The following is a 17,147-nucleotide window of genomic DNA, read 5'->3' on the forward strand; positions in this document are numbered from 1 at the left end:
TGGCTGGAGGCGCGCAGTCCGTAGCGCGCCTGCGCGTTGCCTACCAGCTGCACGTAGTCGCTCACCAGCAGGCACAGCTCGCTCACACGCCCAGCTATCATCCGACCATACCTCTAGTGGGAGGGAAGACCGGCTGGGGCGGCGACGGCGGCACGGCGGTCAGCTGGCTGGAGGCGCGCAGTCCGTAGCGCGCCTGCGCGTTGCCCACCAGCTGCACATAGTCGCTCACCAGCAGGCACAACTCCTCGCTCACACACACCCTGCACCGAGCAACGCTATTCGTTTTAGATTTACCCCCTTATTCATAAAAATGTATGTTTTAGTATTCAAAATGACAGATTGAGACAAACGATTATTAGATATCTGAGGCTCGTAGCGCGTTTACGAATAACGCCTAGGGGGTCATCCATTAATTACGTCACACCAATTTCTAGGTTTTTTTACCCCTCCCCCCCCCTTGTCACACTTGGTCACATTTGGCAAACCCCTCCCCCCCTAGTGTGACGTCACATTTTTTCTACGAAATCGCCAAATCGAATTAAGTAAGTACCTAAAGTATTATTAATATTTTATCAAAATATTTTTGACGATATAAATATTAGTAATTTTATAACCCAAAACTGCTTAAAAGGAAAGAAAATTAAACGATTAAAAACTATTTCCGTTTTAAAAACTTGTTATTTAAATGTACAGCGAACTAAATAATTTAAATAAATTTTCGGTTACTGATGAAGTTAAAGTGACGTCACAAAGTTAGTATCTCCCCCCTCCCCCATGTCACAATATGTCACATTTTCTTGACCCCCTCCCTCCCCCTAAACGTGTGACGTAATTAATGGATGACCCCTAGTTTAACTTTTCGATTCAGAGGGCCTACCGCGAACCACGTTCGACGTGTTGCCTCTTTGTCGCGCGTGTAAATTCGTACGTAAGTGTGACAGGGTGGCAGCACGTCGAACGTGGTTCGCGGTAGGCCCTCAGGTCACAAGGTGGAAAAACTTCTAACACACAAGGTATCTTTAAATCTTCTATTCATTAAAATTATTTTATTTTCATAGTACTATTTCTCCTTTTTATTTATGGTTTTACGTCAATTGATATATAGCTGTTAAACCTTTGACGGTCACGATTTAAGCCTCTAGGCCTCCTTAAAGTCCTACAAATTCTGCATAAGATAAAAATACAAAAAGATGTTTTTATAGGCCGAGGGCCTACGCGAATCACGTTCGACGTATTCGACACTTGCGTACGAATTTACAAGTGCGATAGAGAGGCAACGCGTCAAACGTGGTTCGCGGTAGGCCCTCTGGTCATTATTGCTGTATAAAATCTAAGGGTGCCCTATCAAGTACCAAGGGTTATAATGCGTAATAGTTAATCATTGCTACTATACATACTTCAGTTTGTCCTTGTCGGATTCTGCTTTGGTCAAACACCACGGTCTGTCTACTATGCATTTAGCTTCTTCAAGGAGCGTCGACAGATTCGTCTGGAAGAGAAAATACATAAGTGTCTGTGATTAATGTGATAATTTACTAAAACGGGGTAACTTATAAACGAACTAGCCTAGTAAAACTTGTCACAGTGACAAGATACGAAATGGTAGAGAAATCATACTCCTTGATACTTATTTACAGTAGATTTACAACCACAAAACGTATGTTTATTGTCTGTGTGTTTACGAATTAAAACATTCTATTCTATTCTAAAAACATGGCGCCATAGAGCGCCACCTAGTTCGGCTGTGAAACTGGGGGTATGTTTTTTCTAAGAATTTGAACCTCTTCTTCAATCAAGTTTTTTGCCCCTAATAATAATTACCGTTTGATTCTTCTCGCACTCCAGAGCCGACTTCAATGCGTTCATGAGTTGCTTAGACTGCTTGATAGCGGTCGCCACCTCATCTCTGACGCGGAGTAGCGACTCGCGCTCGATGCGCCGCAGCCGGGAGATATTCTCCAAAACCTGGGACCAATTTTACATAACCTTTAACCTTTATAACCTTTGATTTAAATATTCAAGCTGTTATTTAACATGATACGAAGCTGAATCAATCTAGAAACCATTTTGTAAAGTGTTATATGTGACATGTAGGCGACGGAATTAATTTGACTGAATGCCACATTATTTACAATTGTGTTTTTCTATATTCAAGCTTTTTACTCGACTATGGAATGTTTTTGGATTTTATATGGGCATTGTTAGTGTTGTGTGTCCACTATACTTTATAACAAACCATATTATTTATGACACAAGTGACAGAATAAGAAGAGAAAGTTATTTTTACGATTCTCGTAGTTGAGTCTAGTTTTTGAAACATTTTGTTTATACTGTAATTTAAAAAGGCACCTCCTGTCGGTGGGTCTGCACTACGGCCTGCAATTTCGAGAAATGCTGCTCGATGCTCGCTGTCACCTGGAGGAGCTCGGGCGACCCACTGTCGTTGTCCATCTTGATGAGTTGGTGACCAATATCCTACAAAAATTAAAAAGATTAAGTTAGACTTGCTTCCAGCAATATAAACATCTGTGGTGGGGTGCAAAAAGTTTTACAAATGATCAGAACTTTGTCAAAAATGGTAATAATAGGCCTTCATCATCTGTGTCAGGTGTTTTAAGCAGCATCCCGGTTACGATACTTGCGTTCGTGGCTGTAAAGCCCTATACGAGAGAGGATCCCTCGGCCACACACGCAGCAGGTGTATGCTCTCCGGGTGGGCGGGGGTTGAGGCCACGCCACGAGCACAAAGCGTCTCGTGTGTTTTTCCTTTAATTTCCATCAATATTTTGATCATGGTTTTGAAAGTTTAATACAAATTTGATCTAAACAAAATAGTACTTACAACTGCGGTTTTGGTTAGCCTCCGGAATGTAGTGTCAACTTGGGGAAGTATTTCACGTAAGTCTGACAAAAACTTCTCATTCTACAACAAAGAACAAGGTTTATTATAAAAAAATATAAAGTTATGAATGTAGGTCAAAGTTAGATATTTTCACTGAGAACCCAAAATGGTTCATACCAAATTGATGCAATAGGTGATGTAGAAGTTAGTTACACATTGTGATGTAGAAGTTATTTTTAGTTAAATATTGACATTGTTGATCAGGAACCTAGTGGTTATAGGTATTAATTACTTATTCAATTTATTTCTTTTTTATTATGATTATTCATTTAAACTTCATTGTACTAAATACCAAAACCATTCTCTTTTATTCTCTGCCAGTCAACTTCCATTTAGTCTCATTTTTTGTGTTATGTATTAAACTATATATAGCTAAAACCCTATTTTGATACACGCAAACTTACAATTTCAAGAATAGACACCACATCATGGTTTTTGCAAGACTTCTCAGACCCCACCATCAGACAATCCATGCAAACTGCCTTGGCACAATCTTTACAGTAATACTCCAGCGATTTCTGACAATGGATTTTGCAGTTATTAGTTGATACTTTTAGTTCAATGTTCTGCAGAACATGGTTCTTGAACACCACAAAATTCTTGTGTGACTTTTCAAAGCAGGAGGCACATATGACAGTGGCACATTGTTGGCACATTTTTGTTGTTGCACCGTGGCATTCTAAGCATTGGCCTGCAAATATAGAAAAACAAGAAAAAACATCAATTAACATAACATACATTAAAATGCCAAATAAGCCAAAAGTGACTTAGAAACCTATTGCCATGGTCACTGGTTAAGTGTTGACAAAGGAAAATTATTTTTTTTTTAATCCTAGCTTATTTTATTAATTATTATATTGGAATTTGTAAGTTTTACATCAAGAAAGAAGGAGTGAAACCACCATACCTTGAGTCTGGTCAGTGCTGTCAAGTATAGCTTGCAAATCTATAAAATATTCCTGTGCTTTCTTCTCTTCTACTTCAGGCTTTTCCTAAAAAAAACAGTTCCTGCTTATAGTAGTTATAGTTAGGGGAATCAATATTGCTCAGTGGTGGTATGGACAATTAAAAAAACACTCATGTATTGTTTATAAAAAATACTATGACCATAACATTACAATAATATCCTCCTGACATCAGGCAACGTTTATAAAGTTCCAAACAAGTGTATTTGCATCTCACATTTTGCTTAATGAGAGAGTGTGATGCAATGACATTGGACTAAGAAATTACAAATCATCGGCCTAAGTCGCAAACCTCGTAACTCCATTTCAAGGAAATTAGTAATTGCTACCTTGGACAATACTTAAAGTCGCAAACCTCGTAACTCCCCCGGAGGAGTTCCAAGGTTTGCGACTTAGGCAGACGAAATGCTAACTAAGGAATACCATCCTTAATAAAGTTAGCCTATGTACACTTTTAATATACCTACTTATGCTATGTTCTGTGCTGTTTTTGTGCAATAAAAATTTAACTTTTACTACTAGTATCACAATTTGAATACAAGAAGGCAATTTAACCTGGTTCACAAGAATGCTGACATAGCTGCAAAAAAATGTACATATTAAAATTAAATATACATATAATTTCAGTAGTTACCACAATCATCTGGAGTGCCAGCTCCCCCAGCACATTCACGTTCACGGGAAACAGACTGTACAACTGTATCTTATTCTGAAGCAGCTTCGCGATATCCGTAGTCTTGATCTCCATCGTCCGCAAACATATCTTGCACTCTATCGGCTCGCCAGACTTCACAATGTTGCGAACGCAACATTCGCATATGGAGTGCCCACATTTTATGAAAAGAGGAATGTTCGATTTCTGATCCGGCGCCAAGCCTGTAGGTAAATGAAAACGTCAAATAAAATGATTTTCAAAAGGCCCAGCAGATTTTTTTGTTTTACATAAACAACTTACTTTTCAAACTGTATGTTTGACAACAGTTAGGGCACGAGTTTATAATTTTCTCATCCATATTGGCACTTTCAAGAAATATAACTTCTTTTAGTCATAACGTTTCCGTAACGCGAAAACTTATTCATAGGCACAAATTTCTACCCTGCAATCGTTTACTACAAAATAAATAAAATACGTATGTAGCCGTTTCAGTTTTCGCGAATAACCAAAAACAAAAATCTTCTTTTTCCCTTTTTTCAAATGACATTTGAAGTGTTGCTAATCCTAAAAATTTTGCTTAATGTGTATATAGCTTTAATAGACGGGCGTACCGAGCATTCTAGACCGCGATCTTCGTTCGGACACATTTCGGATACGATCTTTCTTACTCTCACAGCTGCGTCCTTAACAAGGAAGAAAGAATGAGCTCCTTTGTTTTGTGGTCCTTAACGTGTTCGCGCCTTCGCGCCATGAATCGCGCATGAGTGTAAAGCGGGCTTTGCAAAATATTTTTTTTTTTTTTTTTTTCTGGCTTACTCTCTGCAATTTTGCACAGGGTGAATTTGCCAATGTCGGTGTTGACTTTCACACGTGAGGAGAATGTTCGGTATAATAATTTTGCATTTTTGGGAGGATGTAGTTGGGGAAACCTAAAAACAAATAATTGTTATGAACATCACAGACAAACACATGACTAATACAACGATTAGCAAAAAAGCGGGAAGCGGATGACAGAACGTTAGTAGTGCCAACATGAAGGAAGTGGAAGAGAAGAAAACGATATATATATGTAGATAGAAATAGAGAGTATAGAATAAAACGAGTATAGATTGACATGAATTATACGCATTAAATTAGAAAAGATAAGACAATATTTAGAGTTTTATGTTATTTGTTTGTAAATATTTAATTAGAATAGAAGTTAGCTTAGTATCCATGTGGCAAAGAAGCGAGCTAAAGCATATAGGTCGCGGAACATTATCGGGTAATACATCGTACAGCGAGTAGCTACATTTTGTACAAGCAAAGAAGATGTGGTCCAAGTTGCCCTCATCCAACCCACATTCACACAATGAGTTCGCACGGACACCAATCATAGCCAGAAATAACGGGGTACATTCTTTGCCTAAGCGTAAACGGCAAATGGTGGATATTACCCACTTAAAATGAAATAATTACGAACGCTTCGTTACGGTGAGTGACATTTGACTTGACAGTGACAGCATCAAAGCATCACAGCCAGGGATGCCAACTTAGTGGTTTTACCACTAAATTTAGGGGGAAATAAGCCAGCTAGGGGTTTTTTTAGGGGCTAAATATTTTTAGTGGCTTTTTTAGGGTTTTTTTTTAAAGTAGAAAAGTGCGGCAAATTTGAAAAATTGTAGGCGCGAAAGGATATCTTCTCATAGAAAATTTGAATTTCACGCCTTTTTCTACTGACAAGATTTTCTTGACCATCTATGTATAACGTTCATAATATATGTATGACCATTAAAATGTCGATCCGGTTGAAAATCATAATAATGTTCTAAATTTGGAAAATCTATAATAATTTCTTTTATTTTTTATTTAGTGTGTTTTCCAAAATAATAGTACAGTTTTAGGGGTTTTTAAGTTGAGCTCAGGGGTAAAAAAAAATTGGAGTTGGCAACCCTGATCACAGCATGATCAGTGACATCAGTGATCACAGCAACACCAACACAAGACAAGATTGTGAAGCGTATGTTTAGTGCATTTATCTATTTTATCTCGTAAATTAACGACGTTGATTAACAATTCGTTTCCTTATATAAATATACATTTTTTATTAATTAAGATTCAGTCAAAAAAGTAGGTACTTCAGGAGCTCAAATCTATGGATATCTTAAAAGCAGAAATTGCCAAGAAACGAAAGCTTCTCGAGGAAAAGAATGTATTGGTAAGTTCTAGCACAACAATATCAACAACTTAGTAAATAGCGCTTAACTAATCAATATTGTGTTTTACAGAATGCGAACAAAAAGTATTTCAAAAGAGGAGACCTTCTGGCAAAAGAACAAGAGGAATATTTAAAGAAATATGGCCAATCAAGTAAAAAGGCTGAGGAAGACAAGCGGGACACAGAAGAAAAGCAGCGGGAAAAAGGTACCTATATTTTAGAACTGTGGTAAAAGTTTAGATAAATTTGTAAATCTTAAATGTATATATTGTATATGTATCAAGCTGTAGATTAAAGATAATGTTGTGCAGTGCATTAAGAAATGCTTGAAATTCAAGTGATCAGGTAGCTGTGTTTTGGCATCTTGAATTAAATAATCCATTTTTACAATCAAATATTTTTGTGTGTAAATTTTCTTAATTGTATATTACATTTGTGTCATTGTGTGGAATTAATTTATATATTGAAATAAAAAAAAATCACAAAATTTCAGCTAAGAGACAAGAAAGCAATGAATCAGAGCAAACAGAAAGTGCACCTCTGCCAAGATCAGAGGTTATAAAACGGTTGAGAGAGAGAGGCCACCCAATACTATTGTATGCTGAAAGTGAAGTACAAGCATTCAGAAGATTGCGGAGAATTGAAATACAAGAACCTGAAGCCAACAGGGTAAGGTGCCACATTAACAGATTTTTATATATTTGTGAGTAAAAAAAAAACACATTAAGTATGTTTTGTTTTTTAGGGTTTTAGAAATGATTTTCAAGAAGCTATGGACAAAGTGGATGAGGCTTACCTTAATGAAATATTAGCCCTTGGAACACAAGTAAGTTTTGATTTTCAGTATTTAATTTACATGTTACAGACCCTATGTTAAAGCTGCATGCATGAAAATTGCAATATTACCACACATCATTATTTTGAAGCAAATAATAATTACAAAAAAATATTTCAGACAATTTAATCCATAGTTGTTAGTTACAAACTCGCAAATAGACTTTAATTACTATGTTAGGATGTAAACTAACATGTTGGGAGGTTCAGTGTCCACATACTGCTCTATCCCACATCCCTGCCACTGCTGCTAGGAGACTGGCGCCTGCCGCACACCCTGCGGAGCGTCACATGGAAACCGTCCACATGTGCACTATAATCTGCTCTTGTTTTTTAGAGTGATACTGAAAAGTCATTAAAAGAAGATGCCTTAGATGATTCTGTCACATATGAGTTTATCCAAGAAATGGCCAAAACTATGGGTCAAGGTGACAGGAACCATGATATGAATGTTATCATGACACTGCTACAGGTAAAAATATACTTTATTATCACTGTTTATTATAAGTATTAAATTCTAATATATAAGTTGCTTTATTGCTATTACATTAAGGTCAATATGAGGAAGACCAACATAGCACAAGAACTCAAGTACTTATACATGAGTGGCTCAGACACAATACAAAAATAAGAGCTTCACTTCTGTTCAAATTATCTTCTTTAAATGGAGTGTGTGTACAAACGCAAACTTTAGAAGTGATGAAAGAGCTTATAGTGGGTCTTTCTGTGGGGTCTTCCCTTATTGACAGCCTTTTATTTCATATTGACCTTAAATGACAACAACTCGTAATCTTAACTAATTTCCTAATCATCAGAAACAACATGACTGTTTAGTTTATTATTAATTATAAATATTATTTTCAGTTTCTTTTAACAATGTGGGGGCAACAACTCAATTCTGCAACTGCGGCTGAGAAAAATACAGTAAAGCATAAAATGACTCGTGCAACCTATACTCAAACACAGGTGTACCTTAAACCCCTCATGAGGAAACTCAAAAAGAAAAATCTACCAGAAGACATCTGTGACAGTCTCATGGAAATCACTAAGTGCTTATTGGAGAGAAATTACCTAATGGTATGTTTCTAATTTTTTATAATTTTTTTTTTTCAATAGCCTAGTTTGTGTCCCACTGCTGGGCAAAGGCCTCCCCCTTCTTCCGCCACTCGTCACGGTTTTGTGCATGTTCCCGCCAGTCGCTGCAAAAAGCGTCAAGGTCATCCCGCCATCTCTTTTTTGGTCTACCTCTGCCCCGGCTAATCTGCGGTGTCCATTCGGTAGCCACCCACTTAAGCTTAGCGGCCTTAACACCCACATCTACTATACCAGTTCTGGAGCGCAGATCGGTGTTCCTAACCCGATCGGTTCTGTGAACTCCTAGTATGCTGCGCTCCATTGCTCGCTGGCAAATCTTGAGTCGGGACTTCTGGGCTTCCGTTAATGACCAAGTTTGGGCGCCGTAAGTTAGGATAGGCAGGATACACATGTCGACGAGTTTGCGTTTTAGTGTCAGTGGAAGGTTGCCCTTCATTAGCGCCTTCATGGACCAGAAGCTCTTCCAGGCGTTTTCGATGCGTCGATCGATTTCTTTAGACTGCCTGTTATCGAAGGATGCTATCTGGCCCAAATAGATGTATTCATCGACATATTGGATATCCTGCCCATCAACGCTGACCGTATGTTTCGCGCCGTTGGTCATTAACTGGGTTTTGGCCCTGTTCATTACGAGTCCGACTTCAAGACTTGCCGTGCTAAGGTCTTGTAGCATTTGTTGTAGATGGGGTGCAGTGTGGGAGAACAGAACTATGTCGTCGGCAAAACGCAGGTTGGTCAACCTTTTGCCGCCGACGTCAATGCCCATTGCTTCCCACCTGGTCGCTAGCTTTTCGAAAATCTGTTGTAGGCATGCGGTGAACAATTTCGGAGATAGATTCTAATATGCTGTATTGTAAATATTTCTGATTACGTAAATGTGATTTTCGGACGTAACTATAACAATTTAACAAAACGCGCAGGTGCATTATGAATGTATGATGTTAGAACAGGAAATACTGAAATGCACCGCTCGCGCACATTGAGAACTGCACACGCGTTGTTAATCGCGTACTAAGCCACTACGAAATGCTCAAGAGCATTAGTGTTACCAATCCTATTTCAAATGGCGCGCTAGCCACCCACCCACCAAAGCGCCTACCGCAAACATACAAAAAGTTACTGCTTTACTTTATTGCAACATTCATAAATTGTGTTGTTGCTGTGGACAACCATGCTAATGCCTAATCGGTGACACTTTAGTACCTATTGCTATCTAATCAATCTGAAAGAAATACTATAATAAATACTAGAAGAAATACAAGTCCGGCTGGCAACAATATGTATGATTGACAATTTATTCCTCTTTTCCCAGGCGAGTGACGCATACCTCCAGATGGCGATTGGCAATGCTCCATGGCCCATCGGCGTGACTATGGTCGGTATTCACGCTCGTACAGGACGAGAGAAGATTTTCTCCAAGAATGTGGCTCACGTCATGAACGATGAAACTCAACGAAAATACATCCAAGCCCTGAAAAGACTCATGACTAAATGCCAAGAATATTTTCCGACTGATCCTTCTAGATGCGTTGAATATACCACAACGGTACAATAAAGATCTACGTGTTGGGAAAATATGACGTGATTATTATTCAGATTATTCCCTATATCTATAGCGTTAATTACTGTATATTCTATATGAAAGATATCGGTGGCCCACGCGAAATATTCTGACGATCAATATGGCCCTCAGGTAAAATTGGAGACCCCTGGCCTAAAGTGAAGGCCAAGAAGCCGGGCCGCTTTTGGCATATGATGAAGTCATTGAACTCGCACATTATTTTTTTATATCGTTGTTATTGACCTTATAATATGTGCGAGTATCCAAACTATGGACGAATTAACCAAAAAACAGGAATTTACGAAAGAACTGGATTCGCGGTGTGGTGCGGTAGTCTGTTACGGCTTTAAGCACAATCCAAACCCTAGGTTAAAGCCATAACACACTACTGCACCGCACCAGGTGCGGTGCGGTAGTGTGTTGTGGCTATTGGAATTTGGAATTGTCAATGTCAATTTGACGTAAATAAAAACATTATTTTCGGTTTGGTTTGGAAGCCATGCCGTTAGAACGTATAGTGATTACCACGTAGTGATTATATGCTCAGTGGTGATTACATTATTAATTTATTATGCTCTTTGATGCTATCCACCGCGTTGTTAATCTTATAAATAAAACATCGGCGATCATAACTGTATAGCCTTAATGAAATGAGACTGAATCGCATGGTTAAGTATGAAGGGGATGGGATGGAACTGGAACGTATTTTAGGCGGCCAGATTTTATTCCTTGGGTGCTTCATTCTAGGATATCGTAAGTTTCTTTATAATAAGAAAGTGTAATAACACTCGATTACAGCAAATAAGTCGTTTTTTGATACCAAATTATAACTTTCCTGACTGCAATTTCAGACCAAGCATTTTCAGGCAAACTTTCCAGGCACCCAGCCATTGCCTGGTTCCTAGAATAAAATTCCTATACTTTATTTAGTATGGGTTGGCTTTGCAGACATATTTAACTTGGTACATGTTTTAGACTCCGGCAATATGGATACTGCATTAGCTCAAAAATATTTACAAGTAATAGGTGAGTGTTTTATCTCATAATTTATTTTTAGGAGTAGGAATACTTAATTGATATCTTGAGATTGATTCATAAACATTTTAATTTCCAGCTTCCATAATAGCCCATCTACTGGCAAGCCAGGGCTTTGAACTAGCCTGTATTGCCATTTGTACTGCAGTAAAGAGTAAGAAGCTACCTGTTCTCAAGCTAAAGGAAAAATACAAACTCTCCCTGTATGTGCTGCTGTTGACGATACCTATCACTGTGTGCTGTGGGCACTTGTTAGTAAGAGAAGAGTTACTGATGTTATGGATGGCTTATGCACTAGTCAGATATTTACAATGGGTAAGATAATATCTGGAAAAACATTAATTCTAAAAAGAAACAATTTTATGTCCTATGTTTAAAAGAATGAACCAACTAAAAAGACTATAAAAAATAATTACTTAATACCTGAGGGCTATTCATAAATTACGTCATTTAAATTAGGGGAGGAGGGGGGTCTGGTACTTGGATGATGGTAGCATGACGTAGGAGGAAACAGGGTCATTTGAAGCAAGATTTTTGGATGATTTTAGGGGGGAGGGGGTCAAAAATCGATGACGTAATTTATGGACAGCACCCTATAACTGTTTATTTTTTTCTTATAAGATTCCTATTGAATACAATGATTCATATAATTATGTAGTTGTAGTAGTCCACCAATGTTATTGTTTGTTTGATCTTTAAAACAGACAACCAATGCAAGTAAAACAAATCTTACACTATTCTTTGTTACAAGCTGGTTAGAATATTCAAAGAGGGCCTGACACTTGCATGCCTAAATGCAGGCCTGTAACTGATTTGTCTTTCTGTTAAGACAAACAGGAGCTGAGTTTTAAATATTTTAGGTAAATATACCCGTCTCGCTAATGGAAGCGGCTCCTAAAACTAGAGCGATAAGGACAAGGCGAAAACACCCGCGTAAAAATCTCAAAAATCGAGGTTTCGTACTCTACTGTTTCCTCCTCTAAAACTTAACCAATCCTAACCAAACTTGGAAATCTAAATGATTATGAAATTATCTGTGTCGGACCGTTTTCCTTTTTTGGCTATTTGATATCAGTTTTGAATGCGGCATAGTCCATTAGGCCATTTTGGCTATTTTTGAAGGGCTCTAGAGCCTTAAAAAACCAAAATATCAAAAAAAGCTAAACGGTCCGACACAGATATTGACAATATTAATCTGTGTTGAAAAAATCATTGCTCTAGCATCAAAACCCACGGAGGAAACAGTTGAGTACGTTTGTATGGAGAAATGACCACTCCTGTTGGCTCTTAACTATGGATATAAGTTGTATGCATAATGAATATGTTCCAGAAGTGCCAACCAACAACAATAACATATGGTGAGGCGCTGGCATGTAGCTTTGCAGAAGGCTACCTGTTCCAAGTGATTCCTCCTGGTGGCGAGTGGGTGAGCTCTTAGTGCCGCTTTGCATGCGCAGTTGTTGCATTCTTTCATTCTTTGGCAATTTATTAAAGTTGAATTTAATGCCTATTGCAATGGGGAGTTTTTTTCACAATGTTTCTTGATTTAAATATTAAACTTTTACTACATGAACAGTTTATAAAATTGCTTCGGCAATTGGGTGATTCCATGTTACTCCTTACTCATTTATGGAATGACCCATGCTTCTACATGCGAATTAGAGCTGTAGCATATCTTATTGAGAAAATATCTTATTATAGTTTTGTCATCAGCTACGAGGGATTGGTGGAAGCTATAAGGGCTGCTGCGATGTCCCGGCGTACGGTGTTTCCAGTGCGGCGGCTGTTTGTAGTTTTCCCGCGCTCCCTACACTGTCCGCGCAGCCTCGAAACTTTCAATAAGAACGATGAACGCCTGCCGCGCTTAGAACAATGCGCTGTGAGTCACATGACTGACCATCACCCACATCATTTTCATAACAGTTTTTTTGGCACCTTTATAATTAACATCACTTGTAACTAAGTAACAAGCCAACAATTTATCTTGCAAGTCGGTTTGAACCTACTTTTATTATGAGCCGTATCAGTTAGAAATTTTGCAATGTATAATGCAGATGACAATCAATACAATAACGAATATGGAACTCTTTGGTATTTATTAGTAGACCCCATTTTGAGATTGGTCTCATATGAGTTGTTTTGAAGAGTCCGATTCTTTGGGGACATTAATTAAGTACAGTCGGAAATAGTTAACAAGTGTGTTATTCAAAATGTAATTGTTGGCAGAATCTTGTTTCACTTTGCACTTTGCCTTTAGCAGATAGTGAAAGAGTTTCCTACAAAGTTGAAAGATCTAAGTACGAACTCTATGGCCGAGAGAAGCGAAAGTGTATATGTGCACCGAGCACAGTGATGTTATGTTATGTGGCATCTCCTACAATTGTTGTATATTGTGTGCTGTTGATGTTCATGTTATTATTGTTGAAAGAAGAAGAAATACATTTACAAATACGTACACACATACATTTATGTGAAATACATTTTTGTTTGCAGAGCCTTCCTGATATCATCCGCCACGTGGCGGGCGTGTGTAACCGCGTGTACCGCAACACGGTGTACAAGATCCGGCGGCACCCGACCGACCCGCGGCCCGTGCACGTGGTCTGCGCCACTCCCATCAACACGCTGTGGATGGTGCTGCAGAAGCGAGCCGTTTACACGCGTGAGAACTAAGCTTCCTATTATTTTTCGGTTAATTTCACAATCCTAATCCTAGGTTTAGTTTCCTTTACTAACGAATTTAAAAAATACATAATAATATGTACATATAATAAAAATCCGTTATATTTAGAGAAAATAATAAAGCATTGTAATAAGACAGTTATGCCCAAACCTCCCGCGAAAATCAAAATTACGTTAATAGCTTTATTTTGGAGTGATAGAGGCAGATACCGAAATTTCGTTTTTCGCGATAGGCCTGTTCATACTCCATTTAAGCACTATGCATGTTGTAATGCTCTGCAACCGTGCGAAAACAAGGTTAGAGGTTCTATGTGTATGTTGGTCTGTGGTTTGCTTTGCCCTAATACCACAGACATAAAATTGTCGCGCTCGCGCTTCATCTAATTCTATGCCCAATGCCTAATACCCGCCCTCTGGTATCCGTCTTGCAGCGATGGCGAAGGCGGACGAGGAAGAAATTGCAGCGTCGTTCTGCGCCACGCTGCCGAGCATCATCCGCAACAGTCCAGAGTTGCGGGACAAGTGCGAACTGGTGTACTATGACGGTAAGAATCACCATAGGGCACACCCTGTATACGTAGGTATATCTGGTGTAGACCAGAGGGCCTATCGCGAACCATGTTCGAAGGGCTGCCTCCCAGTCGCACTTTCGTACGAATTTACAAGTGCGACAGAGAGACAACACGTCGAACGTGGTTCGCGGTTTGCCCTCAGGGCAACAGTTCCACGAAAGCTCATAACTTGTGATACACATGGAAACCTCAACTTTATCTACTTTTAATACTTTTCAAAACTTACAAGGAACCTTGTAAACTGAAACTGGCCACAGGTCCAAAAATGTGTGATTTCTTAATCTTATTCTCAACTAGCAAGTTCCGTACCGTAAGTAAACAATCGTAAAGTAGTAAAATCAAATAATTGTGGATTTCCATGTCAAAAAGTACCTTATGACTTATGAAGTTACTTGTACCTTGTACCATATAATACTTTTGACATGAAAAGCCACAATTATGAAATAATGCAGCGAAGACAGCAGTTAGGTGGTGTTCTCAGAGAAACCACTGGAACTGAAGTAAAAAAAAAATTCCTTTTTTCAGACACAAATCCCAATGAGAATCTAGCTGAAAGACTGTTGGCGAAGATTCAGGAGATTGAGCCAAACTATGAAAACTTTACCTGGGACCAGTGAAATCTATAAATTGTGATTTTTTTAAATCTCGTTAGACTGTTAAACCTATATTTTATAAGTCATGAGTCCATCGTAATTGTGAGACATAAAATATTCACAGTGAGCTGTGAAATTGAATGGAGAAATTATGAATTCATTGAAAAAGTTGCCATGCACATTTGCGCCTGATGGTACATTAATTATAATTCTAATCCAGGTGTATCCTTAGCATCATTTGTGTTCATGTTGTGTATGTTGAAATGTACTAACTAAACTGGAGAATTATTGCATACAATTTTTTTCAAAATAAATGCCTTAAACAACTACAAATCTTGAATACTCAGGCACACTATCTTCTGGTATCTTTGCAATCATATGTAACTCAATAAATATAAACTGATCATTAGCAACATAATTTATTTACAGAAAATACTAACCTAGTTTAGTTCAAGTTATTGAAATATTTTATTTTATTTATTCTGTTCTTCATTTGCAGAGCCCTTGTATGGATCAGTTTCATAATTCTCAATGAGCAATGTTTTAAATCTCCGTGCTGTGACCACAATGGTTTCTTCTTTTGCAGCTAAATTCATCACTTCAATACGGGAAATGTATAAATGATCAACATTCTTAGGGCTTACAGCCTTTATGATATCAATTTCATCTCCTATTTTTACCTAAAAAAATAATTAGTCCTAATATTTTCGTTGTATCTCATACATCTTATACAGATATAATAATAAATTATTTATTTTCTTAAATACTTACAGAAAGACTTTTCTTTACTATCTTTTTTCCATTGACTCTAATTTTGCTTTCATAGAATAATTGCTCTATTTTACTGTAAAAAATAAAATAATATTAAAGATTTACAAGTTTTGTTTCCTCCATTCTTTTTATTATCAAAGCTAATATGAATTTAATAAAGTGTACCTTAAAAGTTGTACAAAAATATTATTGCTACATACTCACTTTCTTGCAACCCCTAATGCTGTTTTTAGTATCAAGTCGGCCCGTAATGATGTGGTATTGAATTTCACTACTTTTGAATCTCTTGACAAAGATGGGTCATCATCAAATGTATCTCCTTCATCATCCGACTCAGCTGTTTGCTACAGTTAAATAACATTTATTTACTGTGAACTATTATATAATGTCAAGTTACTAGTTATTATTTATACCTTATGCTTTATTTATATCGAATCAATTAATTTTTACGTTACTGACTAACAAACATAGAACAATAATAAACTATAAAACTAAAAAAAAAAAGATATATTTTTGCAACGATATACAAACCTTTTTTGATTTCTGTCGTATCGTATTATAAGGCGAATAGTATTTGCATTGAGTTGGTACTAACGATGTTGTACCTATATATTTTGAACAGATAGTTGTGCTCATCAATTTCTTGAAAACTTCCCGTCTTATATCATTCGTTAATACAGGTTTTGCAACACAGCGCCATAAAGCGTTCATGTTAGTTTTGTTGAAAAACATTGTTAACTTATTGTTACTACACAAGTTTGTTCCCAGGACGGTTAGATTTAGTTTACTTGGCACTTGAAATACTTGAATTCGAAGATGTTCAATGTATACTTTTATAGGTTATTTAAAATAGATAATTTGACATTGACAGCTGATTCAAATGTCAAAAGAGGAAGGTGCGTTCTAATAATCTAATAAAAATAAATGCGTCCCTTGGAATGGCCGGCGCTGGCCCATTGTGTACAGTGGCCTTAAGGTTGGTATTCCACCTATCCAATTTCTTTGTCATATGTGCATTCAGTGCATTGCGTCTCAAGCCCCCTCCAGACTATGCGCGTGAATCGCGGGCGAAGCCGCGAATGCGAGTGTGGAGTCGATTTCGCTGTCTGCGAAAATCGACTCCACACTCGCGTTCGCGGCTTCGCGCCGTGATTCGCGCACGAGTGTGGAGGAGGCTTCACTCTAGCTAGGCCATTGACATATATCTCAAGAGGGACCTTACGGGCACTGTAAAGTAAAAATGGTACTACTTTAGCAGTACCCACGAATTCGAGCCAATCGTGCA

The 17,147-nt window shown here is 37.9% G+C and overlaps 4 protein-coding genes across 5 annotated transcripts; 2 read left to right on the plus strand and 2 right to left on the minus strand.

Moving 5' to 3' along the window:
• Positions 1-82: 82 nt before the first annotated feature.
• Positions 83-5,016, minus strand: LOC134677169 (E3 ubiquitin-protein ligase arc-1-like). The gene is made up of 9 exons (XM_063535622.1): positions 4,823-5,016; positions 4,502-4,743; positions 3,810-3,894; positions 3,307-3,593; positions 2,843-2,923; positions 2,350-2,475; positions 1,822-1,965; positions 1,398-1,489; positions 83-260 (listed from the first exon to the last, which is right to left on the minus strand). The coding sequence occupies exons 1-9, from the start codon at positions 4,878-4,880 to the stop codon at positions 98-100; spliced, it is 1,278 nt and encodes a 425-aa protein (XP_063391692.1). The 5' UTR covers positions 4,881-5,016; the 3' UTR covers positions 83-97.
• Positions 5,017-6,488: 1,472 nt separating this feature from the next.
• LOC134677202 (pre-mRNA-splicing factor 18) lies at positions 6,489-10,225 on the plus strand. The gene is made up of 7 exons (XM_063535652.1): positions 6,489-6,719; positions 6,790-6,925; positions 7,213-7,388; positions 7,465-7,545; positions 7,891-8,025; positions 8,418-8,630; positions 9,961-10,225. Exons 1-7 carry the CDS (start codon positions 6,657-6,659, stop codon positions 10,201-10,203), a joined length of 1,047 nt encoding a protein of 348 aa, XP_063391722.1. The 5' UTR covers positions 6,489-6,656; the 3' UTR covers positions 10,204-10,225.
• Positions 10,226-10,712: 487 nt separating this feature from the next.
• Positions 10,713-15,359, plus strand: LOC134677189 (stimulator of interferon genes protein-like). 2 transcript variants are annotated; one of them, XM_063535642.1, is made up of 8 exons: positions 10,716-10,962; positions 11,185-11,235; positions 11,324-11,559; positions 12,575-12,666; positions 12,958-13,123; positions 13,738-13,906; positions 14,358-14,471; positions 15,024-15,359. In XM_063535642.1, the coding sequence occupies exons 1-8, from the start codon at positions 10,860-10,862 to the stop codon at positions 15,113-15,115; spliced, it is 1,023 nt and encodes a 340-aa protein (XP_063391712.1). In that variant the 5' UTR covers positions 10,716-10,859; the 3' UTR covers positions 15,116-15,359. The 2 variants fall into 2 exon arrangements, with proteins under 2 accessions (XP_063391706.1, XP_063391712.1); XM_063535636.1 differs by lacking the exon at positions 15,024-15,359 and having other exon boundaries at positions 10,713-10,962; positions 14,358-15,017.
• Positions 15,360-15,494: 135 nt separating this feature from the next.
• Positions 15,495-16,705, minus strand: LOC134677212 (mitochondrial transcription rescue factor 1). Its single transcript, XM_063535658.1, has 4 exons — positions 16,394-16,705; positions 16,067-16,206; positions 15,863-15,935; positions 15,495-15,771 (listed from the first exon to the last, which is right to left on the minus strand). The coding sequence occupies exons 1-4, from the start codon at positions 16,592-16,594 to the stop codon at positions 15,565-15,567; spliced, it is 621 nt and encodes a 206-aa protein (XP_063391728.1). The 5' UTR covers positions 16,595-16,705; the 3' UTR covers positions 15,495-15,564.
• Between the last annotated feature and the right edge of the window lie 442 nt (positions 16,706-17,147).

This window comes from Cydia fagiglandana, chromosome 2, assembly GCF_963556715.1.
Source record: "Cydia fagiglandana chromosome 2, ilCydFagi1.1, whole genome shotgun sequence".
NCBI lineage: Eukaryota > Metazoa > Arthropoda > Insecta > Lepidoptera > Tortricidae > Cydia > Cydia fagiglandana.

What these genes read in the sequence shown, in the direction of transcription:
- LOC134677189 (XM_063535636.1), top strand. Translation starts at nt 10,860, where the DNA reads ATGAGACTGAATCGCATGGTTAAGTATGAAGGGGATGGGATGGAACTG. An exon ending in TAGTCAGATATTTACAATGG is followed by an intron (nt 11,560 to 12,574) that starts GTAAGATAATAT and finishes AATATGTTCCAG; the next exon opens with AAGTGCCAACCAACAACAAT. An exon ending in GTGATTCCTCCTGGTGGCGA is followed by an intron (nt 12,667 to 12,957) that starts GTGGGTGAGCTC and finishes TTTTGTCATCAG; the next exon opens with CTACGAGGGATTGGTGGAAG.
- LOC134677202 (XM_063535652.1), top strand. Translation starts at nt 6,657, where the DNA reads ATGGATATCTTAAAAGCAGAAATTGCCAAGAAACGAAAGCTTCTCGAG. An exon ending in AAGAACCTGAAGCCAACAGG is followed by an intron (nt 7,389 to 7,464) that starts GTAAGGTGCCAC and finishes TTTGTTTTTTAG; the next exon opens with GGTTTTAGAAATGATTTTCA. An exon ending in TTATCATGACACTGCTACAG is followed by an intron (nt 8,026 to 8,417) that starts GTAAAAATATAC and finishes TATTATTTTCAG; the next exon opens with TTTCTTTTAACAATGTGGGG.
- LOC134677169 (XM_063535622.1), bottom strand. Translation starts at nt 4,880, where the DNA reads ATGGATGAGAAAATTATAAACTCGTGCCCTAACTGTTGTCAAACATAC. An exon ending in TGCAGACCCACCGACAGGAG is followed by an intron (nt 1,966 to 2,349) that starts GTGCCTTTTTAA and finishes AATTGGTCCCAG; the next exon opens with GTTTTGGAGAATATCTCCCG. An exon ending in TCCGACAAGGACAAACTGAA is followed by an intron (nt 261 to 1,397) that starts GTATGTATAGTA and finishes TGCTCGGTGCAG; the next exon opens with GGTGTGTGTGAGCGAGGAGT.
- LOC134677212 (XM_063535658.1), bottom strand. Translation starts at nt 16,594, where the DNA reads ATGTTTTTCAACAAAACTAACATGAACGCTTTATGGCGCTGTGTTGCA. An exon ending in TACGACAGAAATCAAAAAAG is followed by an intron (nt 16,207 to 16,393) that starts GTTTGTATATCG and finishes ATTTAACTGTAG; the next exon opens with CAAACAGCTGAGTCGGATGA. An exon ending in GCATTAGGGGTTGCAAGAAA is followed by an intron (nt 15,936 to 16,066) that starts GTGAGTATGTAG and finishes TATTTTTTACAG; the next exon opens with TAAAATAGAGCAATTATTCT.